This window comes from Taurulus bubalis, assembly GCF_910589615.1.
Source record: "Taurulus bubalis genome assembly, chromosome: 2".
Lineage (NCBI taxonomy): Eukaryota > Metazoa > Chordata > Actinopteri > Perciformes > Cottidae > Taurulus > Taurulus bubalis.
Genome location: NC_136590.1, coordinates 42,681,607 through 42,700,944, shown reverse-complemented (window position 1 = coordinate 42,700,944; position 19,338 = coordinate 42,681,607). Strand labels below are relative to the sequence as shown.

General features: G+C 42.2%; 2 protein-coding genes across 2 annotated transcripts; both read left to right on the top strand.

Moving 5' to 3' along the window:
* The first annotated feature begins 293 nt into the window (after window positions 1-293).
* LOC306754019 (uncharacterized protein) lies at window positions 294-16,157 on the top strand. Its single transcript, XM_079237931.1, has 20 exons — window positions 294-394; window positions 587-834; window positions 922-1,070; window positions 7,801-7,929; window positions 8,883-9,044; window positions 9,208-9,340; window positions 9,441-9,574; window positions 9,655-9,814; window positions 9,898-10,001; window positions 10,248-10,354; window positions 12,408-12,563; window positions 13,370-13,617; window positions 13,735-13,883; window positions 13,958-14,083; window positions 14,522-14,683; window positions 14,779-14,980; window positions 15,138-15,268; window positions 15,359-15,518; window positions 15,607-15,710; window positions 15,785-16,157. The coding sequence occupies exons 1-20, from the start codon at window positions 296-298 to the stop codon at window positions 15,886-15,888; spliced, it is 2,967 nt and encodes a 988-aa protein (XP_079094057.1). The 5' UTR covers window positions 294-295; the 3' UTR covers window positions 15,889-16,157.
* LOC306732978 (collagenase 3-like) lies at window positions 1,918-3,181 on the top strand. The gene is made up of 4 exons (XM_079214157.1): window positions 1,918-2,072; window positions 2,161-2,320; window positions 2,427-2,530; window positions 2,622-3,181. The coding sequence occupies exons 1-4, from the start codon at window positions 1,919-1,921 to the stop codon at window positions 2,729-2,731; spliced, it is 528 nt and encodes a 175-aa protein (XP_079070283.1). The 5' UTR covers window position 1,918; the 3' UTR covers window positions 2,732-3,181.
* Window positions 16,158-19,338: the final 3,181 nt, after the last annotated feature.

The following is a 19,338-nucleotide window of genomic DNA, read 5'->3' as shown; positions in this document are numbered from 1 at the left end:
ACAACTGTTGCAAAACTGATGCAAAATCAAACAAATGATACTGCAGCACAAACCGTGTGATTATTTAATAAAAAAAGTCTCATACGTGTAAGAAGTGTTTTCTTTCGTCATCATTACAACGTCTCGTTATGGGAAACTTTTCTGTTGGCTGTGCAATGAAATCACAACTTCCTCTCTTGTCCATAAAAGGAGTACTGAGTCACTGACTCAAGGACGCGGTTGCTCAACACGCCCTGTTCTCAGCCTATAAAGCAGCTACCTGCGGCACAGAAACACAAACTGCAATCGAGGAAACATGAAGATTTTCAATCTATGCATCCTACTAAGCTTGGCAGTCACAGCTTACTGTGTGCCAATATCGCAGGTTACTGCGGAAGATGAGAATTTTGCAGAGGTATGTATTCTTACTTTGTCTTTTTCTGCACGCATTCTGACTATATTGCATTGTAGTGTATTTGAACACTTCAACGTTCTGTATGTTAGGCTGTACAGGACCCCTAGTAGCTCCTGGAAAGATATTTATATCGTATATTGTGTACATTCTGCAGCTGATACACTTTTAAGTACAACTTACGTTCTTCTACAGAGCTACCTGAAGAAATTCTTCGACCTAACAGAGGAGACTGGTCCATCTCTCAGACGGGGGATCAGCCCGGTGACCAGGAAGCTGGGGGAGATGCAGAGATTCTTCGGTCTCCAGATCACCGGGACCCTGGATGCTGACACCGTGGCGATGATGAAGAAGCCTCGCTGTGGCGTTCCCGACGGCAACATTGCCCGTTTCTCCACGTTTGGAGGTAACCAAAAGTGGGACAAAAACAGCCTGACCTACAGGTGAGTGATCTGAAGAGAGAACGTGTGTGACAGATGTGTGTAATTGGTCTAAGGAATAATATTCTTGATTGTTGCTCTGCCCTACAGGATAGAGAACTACTCACCTGACATGTCGGTGCCAGAGGTAGACGACTCCATAGAGAGGGCACTGCAGGTTTGGGCCAAAATCACTCCGCTGAGATTCACAAGGATCTACAGCGGCACCGCTGACATCATGATCTCCTTTGGACGCCGATGTGAGTACAGAAGAAGTTTCCCACTCGCTACAGTTCATAACTCACATTGAACAGCAAATCAATACTATTTCAAACCCAGCTCTGATTGTTACTCTAATTCAGTGCATGGATTGTATTTGCTTACCTGACATGAGTGTGTTCTTGGTCACAGCTCATGGTGATTATTACCCCTTTGATGGCCCTGATGGCACTCTTGCCCATGCCTTCGCCCCGTCACCTGGCATTGGAGGAGATGCTCATTTCGACGATGACGAGACCTTCACTCTCCGCTCAAACACCGGTCAGTGTTGTCCTCATCTACCCGCTAACTACTGTCTGTGCATGTATTGGCTGTATCTAACCTGGATCTCCGTGTTTTCTGCTGCAGGCTACGTCCTCTTCTTGGTGGCTGCCCATGAGTTCGGCCACTCTCTGGGTTTGTCTCACTCCGATGACCCCGGTGCTCTCATGTACCCCGTGTACTCGTACAGAAACCCTGACACCTTCGTTCTGCCCCGGGATGACGTCAACGGCATCCAGTCGCTCTATGGTTCGTACCAACTGGCTCAATCATCGACGTGCCTGTTTGCACACACAGCACGTGACCAAAAATGTGTTATCGGCATCGTTGTAATGTGATTATGATTTTTTTTTTTAACCTCCAGGTAAAAACACTGAGACAGATCCGTCTGTAGTTGAACCTGAGCCCCCCACCACCCCTGATGCCTGTGATTCCACCATGGTCCTGGATGCCGTCGCCACCCTGCGAGGAGAGATGCTCTTCTTCAAAGACAGGTATTGTAGACGCACAGGAGAAAGCTCAAAAGTCTGAACGCTTCTCTTCACACAGAAGATGACTTATGAATGAAATGTCCTTGTGTGTTCTCAGTGTCTTCTGGCGGAGCTACCCTCAGAGTAGGACCCCTCAGCAAAGTCTCATCACAAACTTCTGGCCCGACGCCCCCTCCAGCGTCGACGCTGCGTATGAAAGCCAGCACACAGACAGAGTGCTTCTCTTTAAAGGTGTGTAATCTCCATTTACCTGAGGCTCTAATATGACCCCGCTTTAAATGCAGATACTAATAAGTGTTTTCTGTTCATCTCTCTACAGGTCGGAAAGTGTGGGCTTTCAATGGCTATGATCTAGTGAGTGGATATCCAAAACCAATTTCCAGTTTTGGTCTGCCCAAAACTGTGAAGAAGATCGACGCCGTTCTTTTTGACGTGGCATCCAAAAAGACTCTGATCTTTGTGGACAGCAAATACTACAGGTGTGTTCAAATGACTTAAAGTGAAATGAATTAAGACGACCGATGACGGTGCACAAGGTGGTTTGCAAATGGCGGATCAGTCTAATTCCTGTCTGTGTTTCCTCAGTTATGATGAGGCCACAAAGACCATGGACCAGGGATTCCCCAAGCAAGCGCATGAGACCTTCTCCGGCCTGACCGGCAAGGTGACGGCAGCTTTCCAATACAGAGGTGAGGAGCATTCAACGTTTCCAAGTCACGGTTACTTCAATGAGAAAAGGTTTGCCCAGAAACTGACATTAGGTGCATCTTTGTTCTGCAGGCTTCACGTACATCTACAGTGGACCCTACATGTTTGAGTACAGCCTGAGGACTGGGAGGCTGTTCCGCGTGCTGAGGAACGATTACTTCCTGCGCTGCACCAACTTCTAGAGCAGTTCACTAGCTACACTGTTTATGGAGCCACTCTGAATGAGAATGAAGGCAATCCGTCCATGATATGTGATAATATAAGTTGTTGTATATCATTTTATTGTTACACACTTTGGGGATATACTTCCTGAGAACAGCACCTTATAAATGTTTTACTTTTTTGTTATAGCATTTTTTGTGATGTCAGCCATTGGTTTTTAAAGTTAATTTAACTCTATTTCATTTCAGATTATTTATGTCATATTCATAATTTAATTATTGCTGTTTTTGTTTCTGTTTAAAAAAAATGTTACTGAAATATATTTAAAATTGTTACAATTGCACATTTATTTTTACACCACTGTGACAAAACCAATTGATGTATGTAAGCAAATATAAATATCAGAACAAATGTGACACATTGAAGAGAAATTGTCCCTGTGATTATCAAATAAAAGTTGTTTAAATACATTTCTAAGTAAGTTTTCTTGGTATTTTTTTTAAATAAAAAAAAAGATGTCCTGTTTTCCATAACAGTGTAGACATTTGCTAGAGTGTAGAGCAAAGTTGCCTTTGGTTGGTGAAATATATTGGCCATTTAAAATGAATGCAGTAGTGTTGAATATTGTTATATTGTAAACGGAAAAAATACAGTAGTATATTTTTTTTTTTTTTTTTTTATTTATTTTGCACAATTCAAACAATAAAACAAAAAATCATAACAGAAAATGAATATCACAGTGCAGGAAGAGACAAAAAGCCAACTGGGCTTATTTGAAGCCTCCACCTATATAATATTTAAAATTTTACAAAATTACAAACATAAATTGAAATATGCATAAGAAAGACAACAAAAGGAAGAAAGAAGAGAAAGAAAAATAATGTAATCATGTCAAGTCTGTGTGTGTGTGTGTGTGTGTGTGTGTGTGTGTGTGTGTGTGTGTGTGTGTGTGTGTGTGTGTGTGTGTGTGTGTGTGTGTGTGTGTGTGTGAGCGTGAAAGTCAGCATGGCTTGTGTTTGTTCAGGGATCTTGGATTAAACCTCTGTGGCAATTTCTAAGCAATGGTAACTAAAGATGTAGATATAACAGCTAAAACAAGAAAGACATGAACACCAATACATAACAAACTCTTGCAAAACAGCAATTAGACTTTCTTTTAGGCAATTTTTTAATTTTTTTATAGATGGACATTTCTTTGTGAGGTGGGAAAAGTTATTCCATAACTTGGTTCCCCTAAATCTAATAGAGGATTGACCTCTGCTGGTCAGTAATTTCGGAGGATGAAGATGTGAAGATTGACGAGTTGAGTCAATCTTCATCTTCTCCTCAGATGAAGATGTAAAGTATATATGCATTATGAGATTCCCGTACATCCTCATAGATAAATATACTTCAGCATGTTTAATGTGCACCATGTCCCCCATCTTAGTTTAGCATGTTAGCATGCTAGCAGATGCTAATTAGCACTGAACACAAAGCCCAGCTGAGGCCGATGGGAATGTCGTTAGTTGTGCAGATGTTTGGTCACAAAACAAATCACTGGACGGATTGGATTGTCCACCTGATGATGGCATTAAAGGAAGAATGAGAAAAACATAACATGTTTTACAATCCATGCTGATAAACCCATGAATGTCCGCACCAAATGTCAGGGTTTTCCATCCAACAGTTGTTTCATAATATTTCACTCTGAACTACAAATGTCAGCCTCATGGTGGCGCTAGAGGAAAAGTAATTGCGGTAGAAAGCTAACTTCAGCCTCACGTTGAGGCACCATGAATATATTGCACCACATTGAGCTGCAATCCAACCAAGTTCAATCAGGAGAGACGAGGCAGATAAAGAAAAGATAATAGTTTATTATTAACACATAACAGTGAACATTTCCTGGTACGTCACACTTTTATCAATTCTGACTAAACCTTAACTGAGTTTACATGCACGTCTTTGTGTAATATGATATGATTTGTGATGCAGAACATTAACATTGGGTCAATATACAGTATACAGAAATAATAACAATAAAATATAGTTTTACTAAACTTTAAAATAGAGAGTTGTATGAAACTAAACAGGGTCATTTCTCTCAGATAAGGTTAATGCAGCCAAGTGAGGAGCGTGTGGTTCGACATTGACCACATTATGTCGTAATGATAATGTGGGAGGTGATTCACAGTGGCAACATCAGCATTTACTGATGTAATACACGGTTATTATAGGAACCTTAATAATGACACATGAAGTAGAAACTAATTTTAAACATTTTCCTGGCAACAGAAATAATGTGTTTACATTAATGCATTGCATGTTGTTGTTTTTCTTAACATTGCTGACAATTTGATATTCCGAATGGTAGATTTGTAGATTTTACAAAATGTAAAATGTGGTTTATTGTTTGTTTTTTATATGCAGTAGATAGATAGATAGATAGATAGATAGATGCTACTTTCCTATATTGCAACACCTTCATCCCCACCGTCTACGTTTACGAATTTACCTGAAGCAAAAGTTACACAACAAACACATGCCCTGCTCCACCCAGTGTCCTGTGTTAGGAAACAGCAACCACAATGTCGTTTTCCACGAACAATAAAGTACAAATGTTACATTAAATAGATACATGAATACGCATGACTTTTGATTGTGTGATAAAGAAAATAATTTAGTTGACGCAGGGAAACTTTTTTGTCAGTAGAAAAACAATCAGGGCCTTTGGATGCGTTACAGCACCCAATACGTGACACTATAAACAATCTCGATACAATGAAGACAGACACATTTCTCTCTGAACCTGATTGTTACAGCTGTTTAGCTGTTGTGAAGAGGGGGTTTGTACAACATGTGGCATCTACAAATACTCCCTATACCTGTCAGAAGGACCCGTGACGCGAAGCAGCACGTCTGTGTTTTCTCACAGAGCACATCGTCCTGACAGTCGCAACCTTAGCCTGAGGGGAAGAGGAGACAGTCTGCGGTTAAAGACCTGTGTATCCATGACAGACTGCCTTAACAAATCTGAGAAGGATATCGTTTAGAATAATACCTTAAATAACAGATTAAGACATCAGCAAACTAACATAATCCCCTTGGTCAGCTCCACCTGTAGAACCGGTCAAAAGACAACGATCTCATTTCCTTTATTTCTCCAGTTTGTTCCTAAAATATGTCATTTTAAAATCTGTGGTTTCTATCTGGACATGTCATGTGTCATGGGGATTTTTATTTTTGGGGCTGAGCAATCACAGCCAATCTTCTCCCTCTTAACTGATGGAACACTTCTTGAGTCACTGACTCAGGAAGGTACAGTTGCTTAACATGCCCACCCCTCAGGGCGTTCACTCCTCAGCCTATTTAACAGCTGACTCCAGAACAGACACACAAACCGCCTTCAACGAGGAAGCATGAGGTCCTGCAGTCTGTGCATCTTCCTGAGCCTGGCCGTCTCAGTCCACTGTGAGCCTGAATCACAAGTCACTGTGCAAGATGAAGGTTATGCAGAGGTATGTATGCATTCATCACTTTGCATTGAAGACGTGTTCAAGATGTGCATTTTGTGGACTTTTGTTGTTGCACAAAATCCGTACTAACCAGTATTACATCCTCACGTTCTTCTTCTACAGAGCTACCTGAAGAAATTCTTCAACCTCACAGAGGAGACTGGTCCATCTATCAGACGGGGGATCAGCCCGGTGACCAGGAAGCTGGGGGAGATGCAGAGATTCTTCGGTCTCCAGATCACCGGGACCCTGGATGCCGACACCGTGGCGATGATGAAGAAGCCTCGCTGTGGCGTTCCCGACGGCAACATTGCTCGTTTCTCCACGTTTGGAGGTAACCCCAAGTGGGAGAAAAACAGCCTGACCTACAGGTGAGTGATCTGAAGAGAGAACGTGTGTGACAGATGAGTTGTAGTTGGTCTAAGTCAGGGGCAACATCAGCATTATGGTTGCCCTCAAAGGACCGGTTGTAACTGTAACACTGTATAAACTACTCCCTAACATATTGTTAAATAAATGTCTTTGCATTTGATTATTGTTTATTCAAGTGTAAACATATTGTTCATGCATTTATATCAATGTAAAAATATAAGTAAGCAAATGTCTCTGCTATTACAACATAAATCCATTTAATTTAGGGTTCAGAAACCCACATTCCTCTATCTAAGATCAAACTTTAAAAAAAAGGCTTTCTCGCGGTAGGATGCCGGTCACAAAATCGTCATGCATTGTGGGAGATGTAGTCATGGTCACTGTACACTGTAAAGCAGCATAGACTTTAATTTTAAGACGATCATATGCCTTTCAAGCTGTCGAGGGCCACATAAAATTACGTGGCGGGCCGGATTTGGCCCGCGGGTCTTAAGTTTGACACCTATGGTGTAAGTAATAATATTCTTGATTGTTGCTCTGCCCTACAGGATAGAGAACTACACACCTGACATGTCGGTGCCAGAGGTAGACGACTCCATAGTGAGGGCACTGCAGGTTTGGGCCAAAATCACTCCCCTGAGATTCACAAGGATCCAGAGCGGCACCGCTGACATCATGATCTCCTTTGGACGCCGATGTGAGTACAGAAGAAGTTTTCAAGCGGAACTCGGATCCTTTCCTTAAGTACAATTAGAAATACCATCGTCTTAGATACTCCATCACAAGTACAAGTACTGCATTCTCAGTGTTATTTAACTCAAAGTACAGAATAATCAGTGGAGACATTTTTATTACTATATTATATTACAGTTCTTGGGTAATGTACTTCCTCTTATTCACAACTATAATGTACCACACTTGTTATGATGATGTAACATCTGTCTGAGAGAGCGTGTGGAAACCTCTGCTATAGCTGCATATTTGAGTGGCATAACCTTTGGTTACTGACAATGGCTGCAGTGCGATAACACAATTAGTCAACATAACAAATACACAACAGTCATTCCTCTGTGGGCATGCCAGGGCTTGCAGCCATCTTGGAGCCATCTTTCCCATTTGTAAGGGTTTATCTGAGCTCAGTGTTGTGGTCGAGATACAATAGCAATGAAATGCTTCTGTCAAAGAGTTTTACAAAGAGTAAAAAGTGTTCTTGGTCACAGCTCATGGTGATTATTACCCCTTTGATGGCCCTGATGGCACTCTTGCCCATGCCTTCTCCCCGTCACCTGGCATTGGAGGAGATGCTCATTTCGACGATGACGAGACCTTCACTCTCCGCTCAAACAGAGGTGAGTTCCTTATGTATGCACATGTAGAATTGTAATAGTTTAGTTTGTCAAAATTGCACTTTCACATGTATATATGATGTGTATGTGTACATTACAATACTTAAGATGGATTATAAGTATTTCAGGTATGCATGGCATGCATTGCAGAGAGTCACTAGTCTGCTCTGGGCAGTATTGGGGAATGACCACTCAGTCACGTGCACACAGTGATCAGGGCTGAGGGTTAACAAAGGAGCAAGAACAAAGGGGACTGGACCACCTGTGGTCTGGGGGAATCCCCCTACTGTTCTTATCAGGGACTAGAGGGGGATTCGATTTGTTTTTGAACAAGCTGCAGAGGTGAAGAGGATCTGTGGGAGATGGACTGTAACTAGAAATATATCATTTTCATTACATTGTAACCTATAGAACTTAATAGAAATTCCTTCTAGGTAAAATATGTTGTTAGTAAACACAGGAAGGCGGAGTGGGGAATGTTCTGGGGCCATCTTCAAAACCAAAGCCATCGCATGCCATAGAAATGAACCAATGAGAGGCGAATGAGCCGCTGGGTGTTAAAACCAGATTGTAGATTCCTGTGTGGGGGTCTTTTGAGCGGTCTGAACCATTTCACCGTTTATTATAACTCATCGAATTCTGTACTTCTCTTCGCACGAGCACCCAAGAGTCTAAGAATACTTAACACACAACATATCGTCTCTTAAATCTCCATTTTTTTTTATGCCCATCATCTGCCTGCACAAATACATCTGATTGTATGGAATTCTATGAGAAAATTACCCCACTCTTCTTTAATAGAGCATGATGTTCATTTCGTAAACTGTGGTCCATTTAGAGTCAGATAGACCATAAAGCAGGGTATGCTTTAGGGCAGGGCTACCTTGTGATTGACAGGTCACTACCACGGTCTGGGAGCTGTAACTAACCTGGAGCTCCGTTTTTTTCTGCTGCAGGCTACGTCCTCTTCTTGGTGGCTGCCCATGAGTTCGGCCACTCTCTGGGTTTGTCTCACTCCGATGACCCCGGTGCTCTCATGTACCCCGTGTACTCGTACAGAAACCCTGACACCTTCGTTCTGCCCCGGGATGACGTCAACGGCATCCAGTCTCTCTATGGTTCGTACCAACTGCTTTGACCGTCTATGCACACAAATTCTCTGACAAATTCTCTGACAATCTTGTACACAACCTTTGTGGATCTACTCAACTGTTTGGGCTTCGGTGCAATGCAATCCCGAGTTTTCTGCGTACTTGGGGACTCATTTTGTCTGTGTTCCAGGTAAAAACACTGGCGGCACAGATCCCTCTGTGGTTGAACCTGAGCCCCCCACCACCCCTGATACCTGTGATTCCACCATGGTCCTGGATGCTGTCGCCACCCTGCGAGGAGAGATGCTCTTCTTCAAAGACAGGTATTGTTGACACACCAAAACATCTGAATCCAAAGCCCTCTGGTTGTTTCCCGTTGTAAGAGGTCTGGCTGATGTGCAAAATGTCCTTGTGTGTTCTCAGCCTCTTCTGGCGGAGCACCCCTCAGAGCAGGACCCCTCAGCAAAGTCTCATCACAAACTTCTGGCCCAACGCCCCCTCCAACGTCGACGCTGCCTATGAAAGCCGACAGTCAGACAAGATCTTTCTCTTTAAAGGTGTGTGTACTCCTTATCTGATCATTTCAAGTTTCTGCTTTTTTCTGACAACTTTCTTTTAAAATATGTTCTGCCTACAGGTCGTAAAGTGTGGGCCTTCAGTGGCTACGACCGTGTCCGTGGCTATCCAAAAAAACTTAGCAGCTTTGGTCTGCCAAGAGGCGTGAGGAAAATCGATGCGGCCCTCTATGACGCGGAATCTGGCAAGACTCTGTTCTTCGTGGGCAGCTATTACTACAGGTGTGTTCAGAGCATGCTGTTTTCAGTACTCTCAGCTCTTTACCCTGATTGAATGCCTCTAAATCCTATCTGTGTTTCCTCAGTTATGATGAGGCCAGAAGGACCATGGACCGGGGATTCCCTAAGCGAGTGTATCAGACCTTCTCCGGCCTGACCAGCAGGGTGACTGCAGCTTTCCAGTACAAAGGTGAGGAGCGTTCAACGCTTTCAAACTGAAATGAAGGAAGAATCCTCCTTCAATCTGTTCAGCTTTTAAAAGAAAAGTGACATTTGGGGTACTTAGCTTTCTTGCTGAGAGTAACATGAGACAGATGTGTGTGCTACACATCCAGCAGATTTAGTTCCTTCTGACCAGCCTTTATGCTAAACTAAACCAACTCTCATCAAGTCTCATATTTTATGGACAAACATTGGGTGCATCTTTGTTCTGCAGGCTTCACGTACATCTACAGTGGACCCTACATGTTTGAGTACAACCTGAGGACTGGGAGGCTGTTCCGCGTGCTGAGGAACAGCTACTTCCTGCGCTGCACCAACTTCTAGAGCAGTTTACTAGCTTGTTTAAGTCGCTGCGCTGAATGAGAATGAATGCACATTATTCGTGTACAGTACATGTACAAGTACAAGTATTTCTATGTTGCTAAATATTATATTTTCAATATTTAATTGTATAAAATCTATTTAGAGCAGCAGTATATACATACAATGTAAACACTATTTTTGTATGAGACTTTCAGCCATCCTGCAAATCCAAGTTAGTTAAAATCTAATCTGAGGGTCAGAGGTTTTCCTGGTGACACTTAAAGAGAGAAAGTCCACGTGCATGTGACATGTGACCTGTTACTGGTGCTGCAGTTCTTTATATCTGCTATCTAATGATGTTATAGATGATCTGTAAATGATGATTTGTGATGTTCCTGCAAATGAATAAAATCAATTCAACAAAAATATAAAACCCTTGTGTAGGCTCCGACACTTTCATTTTGTGACTTTACCTTTGTGTTTTTATTCTGTGGGCTGTGGAAGGGCGGGTCGTTCTATAATCTCAAAACTGGCGATTCGACCTCCGGCTTCTGCGGTCCACATGTCAAAGTGTTATTGAGCCAGACGCTGAACTCCCCGGTTGCTTCAGAGCAGCTCTTTGCTTTTAAAGATTAGGATAGTTTGAATACAGACGTCAGATTGCATGCTCAAACCTGCATGTGACGATTGTAATACAGAGTTAGATTCAGCAGCATGTGTTTCTAAGCATATTGTCAGAAAAGAGGATTAATAAACTCCCCAGCTAAATATGATGGGATTCACTTTCTATGAGCATCCACCACAAATACAGTGGGGATAAAAAAAAAGGCCCAAACAGGCCCAGGGTCACAAAATATAAAAACAAGAGGAAGCTCATTGCGTTTACAGTAAATATAAAATAGGCAAAAAGTAGAAATACATGCAAGGCACTACTCTGCTAATGAGACTGGTTCTCAGCCTGTTCGATGGTGTCTACCTGCCTGATGCCATTTGAGTCACACATTTAGCCATTTAGAAGAATGTGAGTTTAAAGAGGTCCTACGATAACCTTTAGTCTTTCCACTTTCAGAGAGTTCTTAATGCTGCCAGAAAACTTGAATATTTACCCAACATACATACACGTTATTTTCTTTTTAAAATTGTGTCAGATCATTGAGTTTGGTCCCCTAAATGTTTATTAAAGGCACTACATTCAGTTTTCAGAGCATTAATCTCTATTGTATTCTAACGGAATTGTATTCTAACTTTATGAGCTAGTTAAAAAAGTATGAAGAAAAAACAACAAAAATCGGTGAATGTCAAAGAGGTCCTATAAGACGAATCCGTTGTGCAACTCGTTCTCGCTTGAGGCTCAAACCATCAGTCGTCCTCTACGGTGACTTAAATAAGCGTATGGCTTTGTGTAACTGCACTGTGAAGAATGTTCTGTGTGTGAAATCTAAAGATACAGTAATGTGGAGTGATGTCCCTCTTCATCTGTGTGATTGTGATCAGAGCTTCTCCGTGCTTTGTTGACAGATATAGCGATATAGCGGGGTTATTGGAGTTGTTTGTACTATTACTGTTAGCAATGTCAGCTGTGACCTGCCATGTTGAGAGCTGTTGAGAGGCCATCAAAATCACAATCCTGTATCTTGCACCTGAAGTATCTTCATCAGGCGATTTACCAAAAGTTTAAAGCAACTGAAAGGAATAAATCTCAAAGTTCTCAATGAAATTTAAAAGTCAGGACACACAGAGGACGTGATGTTTCCTCTCGTCTGAATCAAAACAATGTGTTCCGTTGGTTCATAGCTGATATCTACATCATCATGCTCATGCAGGCCCAGGCTGCTATAAAACGCCACCTGCGTATCTTACCCCTTCCTCTCCGATCACAACACCTATCATCGCTTCCCTGTTCTTTTAATTGGGCATGTTCAGACATTTGCAGGAATGTTTCATTGCCCCATCATGCATCTCTTTCTGATCCTCACCTTAAACAAAACACTGAAATTGGCTGCATCAGGAAATAACTAGTGCACACGTCCCACTCTACGTTGGAGCTGAGCCTGAGAGGACGGATAAATAAAGTAGCCGGAGTCGTTCCTTCTTCTCTGCAGTAGACAAACAAGGAATCATGGAAGCTGCACTGGCTGTTAAGACTGTGATGATAGTTGTGGTCGTGGCTCTCTGTGGAGCGGCGCCCACCCCGTCACCCAGCCAAGAAGAGCTCTCCAAAGCACAGGTAATCACCAAGTGTTTGTTGGTGGGATTTCACCCGCCGATACCAGTGAGGGAATCAGTTTGATTCTGTAAGAACAATTGCATTTGTTTTAACGCTGTCAAACAATAAAGTGACACACTTTTTAAAAATGTTGCAGCATGAAAAGGAACAATGTGCTTCCCATATTCGGAGATGTATGAATCTGTTTCAAGTCAGCATTCCAGTGTTACAGATTTGAGATGTAGAGAATCTTTAGAGGAACAGAGTGTAGCATTTAGCGATCTATATGCAGAAATGTTGTTAAAAAAATTGCCAACAATTAGCTTTTATCTATGAACGTAATCCACTATTTTGTTGTGCAACCCTGTGTTGCAGAATGTATTGTATTGAATATTTCAATTTTAGATTTCACCAGACAATTAGCGAGCATTAGACAAGCAGACTAAGAAAATTTGGTTTTAGTGCTCGTGCACAGATTTAGTAAATGAGCTCCGCTGTGGTGATAATACACGTTGTGTAATACAGCTGTGGTACGGCTGCATGGGAGGGAACAGTTACAGTGAATAATGGAGCAGACACAAAAAAAGATATGATAAAAAAACTGCAAGGTTGGATTACGTTCATGCAGCATTCTGAATGGCGGATCTCGCCACTAACAATTACAATTATTACATAGAGAGGAATAATTGTCTATCACACTGACCAAAAAGAGGATAAAACAATGTAATTTGATTCCATTACCATCTTAATTACTTATTAATTGTATGAATCATATATGGTCTTCAATGTGAACATGAGAAGTGTGTATTCCCGTTGTCTTTGTCCAGGACTACCTGTCCCAGTTCTTCTCTGAAGTGGGAGTCAGCGCCCCCAGCACTGTCTTCCGCAGCTCTCTGGATTCCTTTCCAGACACTCTCCGAAAGATGCAGGAGTATTTTGGCCTGGAGGTGTCGGGGCAGCTGGACTCCAAATCCCTGGAGGTGATGGCTCGCCCCCGCTGTGGTTTCACGGACGTGACCAGCTTCGCCCACTTTGACGGTCGACCGAAGTGGGACAAGACTGTGGTCACGTACAGGTAGGACCCAACATCTCCATGTCAGGACAGAGAGCAGCAAGTCCCATCCCGACATAGAGCACAATAAAGCTGCTGTTGAGAGATTTGTAAACCATGTTCACTCTCACACCGCCGCAGGATAACCGAATACACACCCGACTTGAGTCAAAGTGATGTGGATGCCACCATAGCCAAGGCTTTCAAACTCTACAGTGACGTCATTCCTCTGGATTTCAAGCGCATCCACAGCGGCACCGCTGACATCATGATCATGTTCAAGGCTCGAGGTGAAGCAGAGCCTTCAGTGTCTTCCAGAACATGTCTGACTCTGTGTTAACTTGTCTTCTCCTCTCAAAACCAGACCATGGAGATTTTGCTCCATTCGACGGCATGGGTCGGGTCCTGGCCCACGCCTTCTCTCCTGGAGAGGGCATTGGAGGGAACACCCATTTTGATGACGATGAGAGCTGGACTCTAACCTCAGCAGGTGCTCACATTAGGAAAGCTTTGTCATTGAGGTGATGTAACGCTACAGCTGACTGCAGCAACGTCCCTCAGCACAGGCAGTGCAGGCCATGCACCGGACGCTATGCATCCACAGGGGTGCCCCAAGTGGGGGGAAAAAAAACACAATATTTATAACTTTTTACAATTTTTTTTTAAATAAAAGAAGCACATAACTACATAACGAACTGATCTGGTAAATAGGCATCACCCTAAAAGATTGCTGCAGGGGTGATGTGTGTTTGTAGGAACAGGAAGTTAGCATGACATGGTTCCCTTGACTTTAAGCCAATGGGATGTTTCCATAGGATTTTGGATTATTGTAGAAAATAAGCTCTGTGCCAAACAAACGATTATAATATTTACACGTTTTCATCAGCAAGATAATCTTCACAAATGAATTCCACATCTGCATCTGCAGGAGCCAACCTGTTCCTGGTGGCAGCCCATGAGTTCGGCCATGCACTGGGATTAGCCCACTCCAAGGTCCGGACGGCCCTGATGTATCCCACCTACCAGTATGTTAGCACACAGGGCTACGTGCTACCAGATGACGACCGACTGGGAGTACAAGCTATCTACGGTGAGAGCCCGCCTACTCCAATGAATTGTTGGGGGTGTCATGTTTCAGAGACATCTTCACCTTCGGCTGTTTCTTTATATTTTGCCTCTCAAAAGGAGTCAGAGCATCATCATCTCCAACGACAAATAGGCCTCACCCAAATCCACAGCCCACCAAAAAACCCATGCCAAAACCACAACCGAGACCTGAACTAGATCCGGAACCCACATCAGAGCCTCCTCCAGACAGGTGCAACAGGAACCTGATCTTTGATGCTGCAACCTCCATTCAGAGCAGTCTGTACTTCTTCAAAGACGGGTGAGACAATTATTCACTGTTTTCTTCATTTTTGTCATTTGAGTTTCACAATAACATGCACTTCATGTATTATTCATGTTATCTTAAAATGTGGATGCATATTGTTGGGTTTCTTTTCTCAGTCAGCTTATCGTGGGATTGTTTGTTGCTTTGTCAGACATTTCTGGAAGAGGAGCAGCTCCTGGGACGGCATCACTAGGAAGAACATACAGTCCGTCTGGCCCGGAATCAGCAGAGTTGATGCTGCGTATGAGTATAAGATCAGCAATACTGTCATTTTCTTTGAAGGTACAACCTTTAGTTTCATAATATTGGTTAATAATCCACAAGTAAGGAGTAAGGAGTAAGGAACATAACTCTGCTTTATTGGTGTGACAGGGGATCATTACTGGGGCATCAGAGGAACCACTGTCCTACCTGGTTATCCCAAACCCCTCAGCGACTTTGGCCTCCCTCCATCGGTCACCAAGGTAGATGCTGCTGTCTATGTGTCCTTCACAAGCAGAACCCTGATCTTTGTGCAGGACAGCTACTGGAGGTGAGTAACACTTGAAGCCATAAACATCTGTGCTGAATCCCGATGCAGACGCCGTGTTTAACGTGTTTTACCTGCGTTGCTCATGCAGCTACAATGAAAGGACGGGCAGAATGGATGCCGGGTACCCGAAGACCATTCGCAGAGAGCTCCCTGGGATCGGCTCCAGAGTGGACGCCGCTTTTGAGAACAAAGGTAGGCGACAGTAGCACAGCAGCATTACCACTTCCTGTTCGGGGAGATACCAATCATGCATCATCCCTCTTCAGGTGACCTGTACTTTTCGTATGGAACAAGTCAGACAGAGTACAACTACCTACTAAGAAGAGCGAGTCGCACCCTGTTAAACAACAGCTGGATGGATTGCGACTAAAGAAACAAAGACCCGAACACCCACACTCACACAATATTAGTTATGATCTACTCCACTAACTAATCCTGAGTAGTTTAACTAATACAATATGAAATAGTATATAATCCTGTGGGCAATAACTACTTGTTATGTAACAAATGATTTTTCTTGCATGCTACAATTAAACGTGATTCTATAAATCTTTAAAATCAAGAATGACTTTAAATGCTTATTCATCATGCATGAGTTTGTGATTTATGAAAAAGAATAAATGTAATCTGGTTTGAATCCATGGGAGTAGGAGATCGTTTCTCTTTCCAGCAAAACTTTGTAGCAAGAAAAGGAAAATGTTGAAAACATTATGAAGAAATACAATGTTCTTTCTTTGTTTTTTGCAAATTACATATTTTTCTGGTTTGAATAGAAGAATGAAGAAAGACAGGTGAACATATTAAAATAAAAACCAAGAGGATAGAATGGCCACATGCAAAAGGTAACCTTAGAAGAAGATCTCATACATTTAATACAGGTGGTTTGAAATTGTTTTGTTTGTAAATTTAGATATTTTTCTTTGCACACACAAATAAGTCCAGATAATTAAAAAATAAATGTAATAGTCGAGGTCAAGAAGCCACAGACTTATACAACAGTCTTCCTCTCAACATAGGAGAAAAACAAACAATACAATATAAGGGAAAACAATAATTTGACATAATTTAGAAAACTACATTAACGTATATACGTACATGCATCTAATGCAGTTCTTAATTTAATCATAGTAATTATAGTATGTGCAGAGTTCTTGCTGTTGTTCTCTCAACAAAGTGCTGTTGCTTGAGTGAAGGCAAGAGAAGACGTGAGAGTGATTCCCCGCTCGACCAGTAGGTGGCAGTGTGAGCTTATTTAAATCAGAGATGTCAACGTATGCCTGGGTGGTGCCTTTAAATGAAGGCATGTATGGGATTTGGGTCTTATGTTTCTGTGACTGGGAGTGAGTAGATTGAGAGCTTTTTCATTCATATATATCGGACCTAAATATGAATAATTGTCTTCATGATGCAGAGAAATATTAATGGAAAGCAAAAAGTTGTATTTAAGCACTTGAGTCATTCCATATACTGGTAATAGCAACATATAAACAAATGTAAACATGTGAAAAGTGATTTTTAACTTAAATCTTTAAACTTTAGCTTAATATAAATGGATGAGAACATTATCAGACTCATGATTTAAAATCACAAACCTATTTCTTAATATTCAAAGTTAGAGGTGATTGTAATTGTTACCAAGCGTCACTGAACTGATCATTAACTTAGATTAACACTAAAACTTAATACATGTGCAAGTTCTCAAGGAAGATGGAACTTAATAAAAGAAACAAGGGAAACTCAAAGTTAGGACATTCTTTTCTCAATTTATTTTACACGGTACTCAAGGCACCTCAAAGCACATGTATGGTATAGAAACAAACAACAGAAGTAACATCAATTTAGACAAGAGAGATGACATAACAGTAAGAACCCCTACGACTCCTCATATAGACTTTGCAGTTAGGACCAGCCGTGGACATAAAATACACAAGACAATCATCTTAAAGAGAGAACTAATGGTGAAAATCCATAGACTAAAAGGGAATATAAGTATACAACCCCGGTCTCTATTTAAATATACTTACTTTTCATTTGTATTCCTTTAGATGTAGTCTCTTCAGTATAACACTGTTCACAAGCTCCATTGTTAACCGGAAATAATTACGTAGTTATTATGTTTGCTTTTGTCAACTTTCCACTTTAATATAGAAACTGATGAGTGGTTACGAATGTATTATATGTTTAATTCAGGAGAAAGAGACATTTTATTGAAATATTTCAAAAGTCTTTGTTCACATTAAGGTTGACTGCAAGATGTATTTTGTGTGGCCTATTAGCGGATAAACAATCACCATTTATCAGATAAACAGAAGTCAAGTTGAACTTGTATTTCAGAGCTCAGCTTTCTTTCCTAATTTCCTCTGTGAGCCTTTTCCCTCCTTGTGGAAGACTTTCCCATCCGGCTGCTCTCTCCACTTCAGGGTGGCTCCCCTCACCCCGTTCTCCTCCAGTCTGTCCTGGAGCTGCGAAACACAGGACACATTTTGAAACATCAATCTATGTTTGCCGGAAGCTAGTTTTTGTAAGGCCTACTCTCCACAGAGATACAAGAGGAGAGAACACAGAAAAAAGCCAGAAATAAATACATATATATATATATATATATATATATCCCAGGGTGGACTTGCCTTTTGCAGGATGTCTGCTTTCACAGCAAGGTCGTTCAGCTCCAAAGACGGGTCCTCTGGCTTCATCCTCAGTCTCACTACCTGCCTCTTCACTGGTGGGGAGAGGAGGGGAGACGGGGGCAATACTTGGAGCTACATTTGTGACACCAAACTCATAGATAAATGAACCCTTATGTGCCACCAGTTATTATAATCTAATGCAGCATTCTCTCAGTAAACAACTCACCAGGTGGAGGGACGCTGCAGACAAATGGTAGTTTAGTTTCACAAGACCCCAGCCTCCATTTCCCTGATATCTGCCAACCACACAAGCGGGTCATCGAGCCGATTGTGTCGTAAACTCCGAACCAGCTGCGGAATGAGAAGCCACTCCCATCGGACCAGTAAATGTGAGGATCTCTGAACAAACCAATCCATGCATAGACTCCACCAGGCAGAACGCTCAAGATGTTATTGCTCTCTGTGTGGTTCCTCGCGGTGGCCAGGTCGATGAAGTTTTCTCTGCAGTAGCTCTGAGCACTGGACCAATTCATTCTTTCACTCACAAAAATGAATTCCGGATCCAGCTGTGTCCCTGCAGTTTGGAGACAAATTATTGAATTCACTTGCTGGAATCTTGTTCAAGACTGAAACATGCCTGCTGCGTCCTTACCTCTGTAGCAGATAAATGAGTAGTAACTCTTGCAATCATCATCCCACCACCTTCCGGTGTCTCCAATGACCACACAGAACTGATCATAATGGTAGAAATCCGGCTCATTGTCCACTTGGTTTTCCCAGATCCTATATTGCGATCCACTCCCGTCTGACCACCTCCAGTCGACTACACTGAACAGGCCGATCCACACCTTAGAGTTGTAGCCGTGAGATGAAACCGTGTTGATGAGTTGGATCACTTCTTCAGTGTTTCCAACGGTGGCCAGGTCCTCGTACGTCGCTCTGCAGTAGAGCTGAGCTTCGGCCCAAGTCTTGTGCTCAGCAACATAGTGGTACTGATGGAGCAGGCACATGGAGGTGTTCCAGCCTGAGAGGGGAACAGGTGGATTTTAAATTGGCTCAAACTATGTTTTGATTAGATATAATACTTCTGACATACAGCTGAGAGATATCCATCGGTCATCGTCATTTATTCATCCATTGTGCTTTTTTAGAAATGTATTCCACTTGTAATTTGCAGATGAGATGAGGCCCTT

Bases quoted from the DNA above. Each gene is read 5' to 3' on its own strand.
- LOC306754019 (XM_079237931.1), top strand. From the start codon at position 296: ATGAAGATTTTCAATCTATGCATCCTACTAAGCTTGGCAGTCACAGCT. The intron at 13,618-13,734 runs GTAGGACCCAAC...ACACCGCCGCAG, and splicing joins AAGACTGTGGTCACGTACAG to GATAACCGAATACACACCCG. The intron at 14,981-15,137 runs GTGAGACAATTA...TTGCTTTGTCAG, and splicing joins CTGTACTTCTTCAAAGACGG to ACATTTCTGGAAGAGGAGCA.
- LOC306732978 (XM_079214157.1), top strand. From the start codon at position 1,919: ATGTCCTTGTGTGTTCTCAGTGTCTTCTGGCGGAGCTACCCTCAGAGT. The intron at 2,321-2,426 runs GTGTGTTCAAAT...GTGTTTCCTCAG, and splicing joins GTGGACAGCAAATACTACAG to TTATGATGAGGCCACAAAGA. The intron at 2,531-2,621 runs GTGAGGAGCATT...TTTGTTCTGCAG, and splicing joins GGCAGCTTTCCAATACAGAG to GCTTCACGTACATCTACAGT.